The sequence below is a fragment of the Penaeus monodon genome, chromosome 12 (genome assembly GCF_015228065.2).
Source record: "Penaeus monodon isolate SGIC_2016 chromosome 12, NSTDA_Pmon_1, whole genome shotgun sequence".
NCBI classification, from domain to species: Eukaryota; Metazoa; Arthropoda; class Malacostraca; order Decapoda; family Penaeidae; genus Penaeus; species Penaeus monodon.
In genome coordinates this window covers 379,369-389,368 of record NC_051397.1, presented here as the reverse complement: position 1 = coordinate 389,368, position 10,000 = coordinate 379,369, and the positions used below count along the sequence as shown (strand labels likewise).

The following is a 10,000-nucleotide window of genomic DNA, read 5'->3' as shown; positions in this document are numbered from 1 at the left end:
TGTATATTAAACACCTGTTTGCTTGTTAGGCCATTACAGCAATGACAAAGTTACAGCCCCTCCAAAGAAGCATCAAGTAACCTTTTAGTCTTGTTGCCTAGACATTTGTATATGCTATAGCCAAAATCATAGAATGAGGAAATTATATGTTTCTTGTGCTTCTAATTTTTCACACAAGTGGCTGACTGTACACAGTGCTTGGCATGTAATCTAGTATGGCACATAGCACCTTTGGACAATAGGTTAACTTGCAAACATTACTTTTCATGGACTCTCTCAAGATACATGAACATGGATATAACTGCTACCCAAATACAAGCAGACATCTAAATCTCTCTCAGTACTAAGTTACTACCACAAACCTACCAAGTTCTTGGTCCTCCTCGTCGTTCTCCTGCAAGCGTGCAATTTGGTGGGGAGACAGCGTCCACTGGTGCAGAGGGTCATGGCGTAAGACCTCTACAACTGTTACAAGCACCTCGCCTGAGTTCCTCAAAACACCGAGTGTCGCCTCACAGCAGCGCCGCAGGGGTCCTTCTACTCCCATTACCCCAAGGCCATCCCGAACATCCTGCCAATGAAGAGATGAAGAAATATTTTATAAATCCTTTAAAACAAAATCCAAATGAACTGACATAATGGAGACAAGAAACAAGCTCGGTAAAATGTTTGATTTTCCAGAAAAATATGAAGCTTATTCACAAGCCATACACACACAAACACAAATGATCTAATAAGTTGATATACTTCAAAAAAAAAAAAAAAAAAGCATAATCTTTACCTGTGTGAGCCTGAAGGGAACAGTCTCAGGTGTGGGAAGGATCTTGCCTAGCTCAAATGCAATGCCCAGGTCAATGTGGATCAACTCAGCAGTAGACTTGTCCAGCAGAATGTTCTCCACATGCCTGTCACCCAGACCCAGAACGTAGCCCACCATGGAGTTAGTGGCAACTGACCGTGTATATGCCAAGCGGCGCTTATACCACTCGTGTGGTGATGGGTAGTTCTCAAAGAAGAAATGTCGGAACACAGGGTGAAAATGCTCCAGGATTTTCTGAAAGAATTGAGTTTAGGAAGACAAATGAACATTTTGTGCTTTTTCATCTCACTATATGAAAGATAAACTGTATGAGATGGAGTGAATTTTGTTTTTAAACAGAAGACTACAAATGTGGAATACTAATGCACACAAGAATAATCATAAAAAACAATCAAATATAACTATAAAAGAATAGAAATAGAAAAAAAATAACAATAACACAACTATAGACTTTTACATTTACTTATTTCAACAGAATAAAGACTATTATAAATTTTTTAAAAAAATTTGAGAACATCAAAGTCCCTACCTCAAACACTTCATATCTTGCTTCCAGTGATTTTCCTTTAGCTTTTCCCATCAAATCCCGACAAACATCTGCTGTGTAGTCATTGGGATAATAGAGTTTGTGAGCACCACTGCTCTTGTTTGGACCTATTAAGTACTCCCCAAAAGCCTGAAATAAGTAAACCATCATAAAAAGTATAGTTGGTAATAGAATAATAATAATACATAATAAAAACAAACATCAAAAATATGCCTATCCATAAAATTTTGATAGTGTGAGTGCAAGTTACACTGAACCTTATTGACATTTTAAATTTGCATGGAAAAATGCCCTTGTTTTAATTCTTCTCTTTAGCTTGCTACACAGAAACATCTATTTTTATGTTTCTTAGCTATGTTTTTTCTGTCTCATCTTTCTTTCTCTATGATCATCCCCCTTACTAACCTGAGTGTTGTTACACCACTGGATAAGACCACTCTTCTGAGACAGAGGCGTAACCTGATAAGTCCGTACAGACAGCGATCGATCCCGAGTTTCGGAGTTCTTTGCTAGGAGCTCATTCACAATTCCAAATACCTGCATGAAATAAAGGTAGTCATCTCTTTATAAGTGTAACATGAATATACAATATGGTCTGAAAGTAAAATGGTTTGTCAGGATATTTATATCAGTTTGAATACTTATTCAAATCATTCAAACCTTGAAAATATAGACACTATTGTTCACCGAAACATCAAAAAACAAAAAACTAATTACTACAAACAGAAATATGCATCCCTTCTTCCCAACCATGCAGCCAAACACAAACCTGTTGCATGACTGCATCCTGCCTGATATCATCTTTCCCCTTTAGAAGTTCGTACTGCTTTAACCCATCAGATGTTTTTAGGGTGAGTCTTTTTGGTGCATTGATCCCCCCAACAAAGGTACATATTGGCTCCAGTCCTACAATTACAGGAGGTGTGTAATAGCCTGAGGGCTGAAGTGGCAAAGGGCGTGTCAGGGCAGTCGTATGATCGACGCTGCCCAGATTCATTAGGGGCTGGCTGCTCGAGATCTTTACCTGTTAACAGAGGGAGGGTTATCTTAGATATAATGAGTGAATTGAAGGTAAGGCAAGATTTTAATCACTATGAATATCAATGATATATCCACACCAACCACTATCTAAACCCAAAGGAAAATATTACAGCCATACCTTCTCTCCTGCCCGATACTTATCCTTAGGACCTGACCAGTTGGCGAGTGTCAAGTAAGCTAGACAAATTCTCTCCAGTTCACCTACATGGCCTGCGAGAGGTGTCTTCTTGAGGCGATTCACTAGGAGTTTTGCAGCCTGAACTCGGTCCTGAAGAAGGGGTCACTTGTCATATTAAAATTCCAAATACCATTCTTAACCATACACAAAAAGAGGTAGATAAAAGCACAAAACTTGCATAAAAAAATGTGCAATGACCCTGTGTGCTGTGTTTTTGTGCCTTGTGACCTGCATAGTAACATTTAAAAGAATGTTAACATTTGCAAAATAGACTTATTATATATTAATATGCTGTGAGAAAGTTATTCAAATGTATAATTCCTCCTATAAATACTAAGTGACTCAAAACATTACTGAAGTTCACACAGGAGGTTGCTTGGCTAAAGAAATTCTGGGCCTAGACATTCGACTAATGAAATGAAAATAGAAACGAGAAATCTAATCTGCTACCTCCAAATTTGGTTCAGAAATGAACCGACTGATAAGTTTTACATGTTTTTCACCTGGTGGACTGACATCATTTAAAAGTAAACAATATTCTAGAGCAGTGGCTTTCAAACTGTTCTTACTCCCTGCAGTCTTTTGACAGATCACCACTGCCCCCAGCCAATTCCACTTCAGTTATGTGAAGCTCAGTGAAAGAAAAAAAATTGAAATGCTTAATTTCTATGAATTTTAATAAATAATACATTAATTCTCTCAAGAAATAAAGAATCTAGACATCTATACTGAAAAATAATTATTACTGCTGCATTATCAATAGGTAATATGGTAAAGTTTGTCCTTAAAGAAAATCCAGGCAAGGGTCTGCTAAGGACAGTGCACATCACATATCTATATCTGGATCTTTCATCTAGTTCCTGGCTTTGGCTTAAATATAAAAAGAAGTTGAGAACCAACCTTCCAATGGCAAACTTTGCCACATAATGTGACTGAAACTATCATCTTTGCTATTATCCATTTACCCAACCACCCTGTAGTTTTTTTTATGAATTTTGTTACAAACAGATGGCTCCACATGTGCTCAGTCAGCAAAGAGTCTATCAATAACCGATCCTGACATCCCAATTCCTTGAATTGGCGGGAAAATGTGTTTTTCTTTTTAGTACAAGTGATATCAATATTGTTATTATTGTTATTGATATTATGATTATTAAATTGTTATTTAATTCTTGGTAACATTTAAGCCAATGAAATAATACAAAAGACCCTTTCCAAAAGTCAAGGAAAAGGGTAAACAGGTGGGTTAAAAATGATATTAATCAATAAACCTCAGTTTGAGAACCACTGCTCAGAGAACAATAAAATGCTAAAAAAGTGCCCCCTTCATTCTTCTTTAACATTCAGAATATTTATCTTTGTGGAATTACAAAAATTTAAAGTCTTAGCTTTTTAAAAAGTATAACAAAAAATTTTATAAATCCACACATGAAAACAGATTTACCAGAAATGAATCATTTCACAATGGATGTCTCCACATCCTAACATCTAGTCACCAGAACAACACATTACTCACCTCCTCGATGATCTCACTGTTTTGAGACCTGCTCTTCTTGCCGCCTGACCTGGCCAAGACATCATCTACATGGGCATTGGCCAGGGCCATTACCACTGGGAGACAGTGGTGTGGGTGCTCCTTGCAGGTTTGTTCTAGGGAAGGAAGGAAATTGTCTGGGTGAATGAGATATAGAAATTGTGTATTTGAGGAATATAAAAACAATAAAAGAAGCAAAGGCTAATGCTACTAAAGAGAGTGTATTGCCACATCCACAATTTGTTTCCAGTTACACTGGAAAAATAAATAAATAAATAAATAAATAAATAAATATATATATATATATATATATATATATATATAAAAATATACACATATACATATACATATACATATACATACATATATATACATATACATATATATGCATACACATGCATATCTATATATATACATATATATGCATACACATGCATATCTATACATATACATATAAATATATATATACACCCATATATACATATATACACACATGTGTATATATACACATATAAATATAAATATAAATATACACACAGACAGACAGACAGACAGACAGACAGACAGACAGACAGACACACACACACACACACACACAGCATTAGGTAAATAAAGCAAGAGCATTGTGGGCAGCAGCAATGAGTTACTGAGTTGAAAGTGGGGCATTGAGGGAATAGGAATGGGTTATTCTGAAGGGTAAGGAGGGGGTTAGGTTATGATGTTACCACTGTTTACAAGATATTCAAAATATACTGAAACTAACTCAGCCTGTCCTCGCTTAACTGCCTTTATTATATTTCCAGATTCATAAAGTTTTATGTAGATAAACACTTTCATAAAAAAATATATATAATTGCCATAAATGTAACAATACTCAACAAAGTCATTCCTGAGAGATGCTGTTTCTAATAAAATTTTCAACAGTTAAGTTTTCAACTCACACAGTGTGATCAGAGTGCACAAGGAAACAATGGACATATGCATGTAATATCAACTGCAATGTGCATAATAATTTTCCATTGCAAAATCTTGCAACAATAAGTACTCAATACCAATGGTTATGTGTACCATCCCTTGCAAAATGAAAAAAAAAAAATGTAAAACAAAACACTTTTAACTCTTTTTTCCATGAAAATAGCTTTATCATAACAAAAAGAAATTAGGACAGGTATTATTTATATGTAAATCAGATGCTCCAGCTGATAAGCCTTTCTTCCCTCATATGTAATACTATACTCTAGGCCTGGTATACATTCATACATCTATTCCTGTACCGTTAGCCAATACTCAAGGCTATACCCACCTATGAACCTCCTTCTTCTCAGCAAGATCTGTACAAGAATTGTAAAGGTTCTTAATGTGCTTCAACTCCTCCTGTGACCTCTGGATATTCTCCCGTTTGGCCTGGATGGTGTCGGACTCCAAATACACACACGCACGCACGCAGGCACCCACGCAGGCACGCACACACGCGCACACACACACACACACACACACACACACACACACACGCACGCACGCACGCACACACACACACACATTTATGTATCATCATCATCAAGGGGCTAACACCAACGGGGGTGCATGGCCGCATTCACCCTTTGCTTCCAGCCACGAGAATCCCTTGAGGCGAGTCTCCAGGCAGGCACACGGCCTATCTCTAATTCCTCGCAACAGGTCTCGTCGAGCTGCCCAAGCCATGATCTCCTGGGTCATCCCACAGGGTTGTCTCGCAGAGAGACAACCTGATGGGCAGGGTCATCCACAGGGAGACGAACTAGGTGGCCATATAGCCTGAGTTGGCGATCCCGGATTATGCAAATAACAGGTCCCATGCCAGTCTCACGGTGTAACCGCCGGTTGGACATGTGGTCCTGCCAACTGTACCCTATGATCCAGCGAAGGGACTTGTTACAAAAGGCATCAAGGCAAGACTCCAAGACACTGGATAGCGTCCAGGTTTCACTTCCATAGAGGAAAACTGGCAGTATCAAGGCCTTGAAGACATGCATCTTGGTCCCTTTGCATAGGTACCGACATCTCCAAACACTCTTGTTGATCGAGTTCATGGCTCCTGTTGCCAGACCAATCCGTCTACTGACTTCTTGGTCTGACAGCCCAGAGATATGGACTACGTTACCAAGGTATGTAAAACTCTCTGTAACTTCACCGTCCTCGCCACAAACATGAATCATCTGAACGGGTTCCCCTAACAGGCCCCCAAAGTCCTGAATCTTGGTCTTGGTCCAGGAGACCTCTAGCCCTAGGGGCTTCGCCTCATTGCTAAATGCATCAAGAGCCGCCACCAGTGACTCCAAGGACTCAGATAGGATAGCAACATCGTCAGCAAAGTCAAGGTCTGAGACCTTGATATTGCCTAGTGTTGCTCCACACTGACTTTGGCTAGTAGCCCTGCCCATTATCCAGTCCATATGTATATATGTATATATGTATATGTGTGTGTGTATATATATATATATATATATATATATATATATATATATATATATATATATATATATATATATATATATCTCTTCTTTTAATGGTAGGTTCATGTCTGAGCCGCCGTGGTCACAGCATGATACTTAGTTTTTTCATACTGTGATGCTCTTGGAGTGAGTACGTGGTAGGGTCCCCAGTTCCTTTCCACGGAGAGTGCCGGTGGTACCTTTTTAGGTAATCATTCTCTCTATTTATCCGGGCTTGGGACTAGCACTGACTTGGGCTGGCTTGGCCACCCAGTGGCTAGGTAGGCAATCGAGGTGAAGTTCCTTGCCCAAGGGAACAACGCGCCGGCCGGTGACTCGAACCCTCGAACTCAGATTGCCGTCATGACAGTCTTGAGTCTGATACTCTAACCATTCGGCCATCGCGGCCTTATATATATATATTATATATATATATATATATATATATATATATATATATATATATATATATATATATGCTAGTACCCAAGACCTGAACATCTGCTGAGCAGACTGCACCCACCTGTGGGAAGGGGTTAACATTTCTTTTTTTCAAAGTTTGGAAGGTAGAGTGAAGGTTGTTTAATAAAAGAACTGCCTTCAATCTCTTCAACAAGATTTCTGATATGCTCTTCCTTGTCCCCCTTCAGCAGAATCTGAGTCTAAGGTACCTGTTCAATTCCAGATTCCCAGTCTGTAAAGCCATGCAATACACATTCATGGGCTCCAGTGTCTCCTAAGAGATAGGATTTTACTTTTTCTGACAGTAACTGTCACACAATGTGAACTGATTAGCGATATCCATGGTGAACCTCCAAGAACATCTCTGCTCTCAAAGTCTGTGGTCACTGAACAGAGGAAAGCCATGATCTACAATTTGTGCGTGCATGCATGAATGGGTTTTTCTACATCCACAGTGGCATCTGCTTCCAAAAATAAATCAAAGTTCTTACCTAAGAGATTCAAAAGGATGAGAGGAAAAGTGTCACTCTTGTCATCCTGCTGCTTGAGCCTTGCCACTAGCTGGTATATGAGTGGAACAAACTTGTAGCTCTTTATCTTGTTTACATACTCATGAATCTGAAACCAACCAGAATCCTGAATCAAAAAAATTAAGAAAATACAAATACTTATGAACATCACAATCTTCCACTTGCAATATAAAAGGATAGCCCAAGTAAATTTCCTAATTTCTCATCTCAAATGAATAAGAGCAGAAGAAAGTGCAAAACAAGGAACAAGAAGAACAATACATCATCATCAAGATAGGGAAGAAGAAGAATAAAATGAGAAGAAAAAATCTGACCTCGTACACTTACCAGCTGGTTGACCTTCTGCTGAGTATTCTCAAGCCAGAGTGCCACGACTCTGTGCATGTGGAGGTTGTGTTCACTTGATACTAAGAGACACTTGAGGTAGTTCTGCAAGGCCAGGTAGATGTACTCCTGTTCCTCTACTTCCAACTCTCTCAGGACCTGCATGTCTATGGCAATATTCTTCTGCAGGAGGGTGTTCTTACTGTTTGGTGACAAGACATTCTAAACTGTGACTGTTGCAGACTCCTTTTTAGTATTTCAATATCTCATTCCTGGAATCCACTCACTGTTTATGCACCAACCAAATGGTTACTTGTTTGTTGATATAGGTAAGTTTCCTAAATTTTTCTTTTAGACAAACAAGTCTGATGATGTGCATAATGAGGGTAACATAATACTACTAGTCTTTGATTACTCAAATATTCCTAGGAAGATGCCACCCTCCTTTGTGTCTTTGGGAGAGGATGGAAGGGGTGCATTGGTAGGTGTTAAATGGCGGCATGGTGGGATGACTGAGAGGAGAAGAGAAATGGACAATGAGGGCACTTTGGGGGAGGAGGTCAGGAAAGAGAGATAGAAGTAAGGAGGGGAGGAGGGGTGTGGGGGAGCAGGAAGGAGGAATGAAGAGAGTAGAGAGGGCTTGGGGAAAATAGGAAGGGAGTATTACTGTTAACCCAATGCCAACAGGCATGGTATGTACATACATGCCATGTCTCACCTGTTCACTCTTTTCCTTGATTTTCGAAAATATTTTGTTATCTTGTATTGCTGTTACTAATGTCTATAACATTATAGTAATTATAATGTATATAATAAAAATAACACCATTAATATTCACAGCATTAGTAAAAAATAAAATAAAATAAAAAATAAAATAAAAATAAAAATATTCCCGCCAATTCAAGGAAAGGTCTAGACATCCTGTAGGTCCCCAAGTCTAGCTGACCTCTTGTAGCTACAAGCACATCACAGCCATCATTGCACAAGAACAACCACACACACCACACACACACACACCCCCCCCAAGCATTAGGTAAATAAAGCAAGAGCATTGTGGGCAGCAGCAATGAGTTACTGAGTTGAAAGTGGGGCATTGAGGGAATAGGAATGGGTTATTCTGAAGGGTAAGGAGGGGGTTAGGTTATGATGTTACCACTGTTTACAAGATATTCAAAATATACTGAAAACTAACTCAGCCTGTCCTCGCTTAACTGCCTTTATTATATTTCCAGATTCATAAAGTTTTATGTAGATAAACACTTTCATGAAATAAAAAATATAATTGCCATAAATGTAACAATACTCAACAAAGTCATTCCTGAGAGATGCTGTTTCTAATAAAATATTCAACAGTTAAGTTTTCAACTCACACAGTGTGATCAGAGTGCACAAGGAAATAATGGACATATGCATGTAATATCAACTGCAATGTGCATAATAATTTTCCATTGCAAAATCTTGCAACAATAAGTACTCAATACCAATGGTTATGTGTACCATGCAAAATGAAAAAAAAAAAGATGTAAAACAAAACACTTTTAACTCTTTTTTCCATGAAAATAGCTTTATCATAACAAAAAGAAATTAGGACAGGTATTATTTATATGTAAATCAGATGCTCCAGCTGATAAGCCTTTCTTCCCTCATATGTAATACTATACTCTAGGCCTGGTATACATTCATACATCTATTGCTGTACCGTTAGCCAATACTCAAGGCTATACCCACCTATGAACCTCCTTCTTCTCAGCAAGATCTGTACAAGAATTGTAAAGGTTCTTAATGTGCTTCAACTCCTCCTGTGACCTCTGGATATTCTCCCGTTTGGCCTGGATGGTGTCGGACTCCAAATACTGGTGCACTTCACGGTACAGCTTGTCACCGTATACAGCCAGCTGGTGGTAGCTATTTTCCAGGACTTTTTTACTTCCTGAGCCTTTGATTGAGAAAGAAAGTAGAAGAAAAAAAAAAGGGTGAAATGGGATTAAAAAAAGAATAATGGATTAGAAGAAATGTGATAATGAGCCCATTCTCTGTTCACATAGTTTAGCCTTCTTTCTTCCTCACATAACTAAAGAAATCCTAACCCTCAA

The 10,000-nt window shown here is 38.4% G+C and overlaps 1 protein-coding gene across 1 annotated transcript in view; it reads right to left on the bottom strand.

Annotated features, from left to right (window-relative positions):
* LOC119579181 (serine-protein kinase ATM-like) overlaps positions 1-10,000 on the bottom strand; it is a 22,049-nt gene that overhangs the window by 4,403 nt on the left and 7,646 nt on the right. The window contains exons 13-22 of the mRNA XM_037926879.1: positions 9,636-9,843; positions 7,911-8,109; positions 7,545-7,671; positions 4,103-4,236; positions 2,527-2,676; positions 2,137-2,391; positions 1,773-1,904; positions 1,350-1,496; positions 782-1,054; positions 367-571 (exon numbers count right to left, since the gene is read on the bottom strand). Coding sequence (XP_037782807.1) covers positions 367-571; positions 782-1,054; positions 1,350-1,496; positions 1,773-1,904; positions 2,137-2,391; positions 2,527-2,676; positions 4,103-4,236; positions 7,545-7,671; positions 7,911-8,109; positions 9,636-9,843 — 1,830 coding nt within the window. The remainder of the gene's footprint in view (positions 1-366; positions 572-781; positions 1,055-1,349; positions 1,497-1,772; positions 1,905-2,136; positions 2,392-2,526; positions 2,677-4,102; positions 4,237-7,544; positions 7,672-7,910; positions 8,110-9,635; positions 9,844-10,000) is intronic.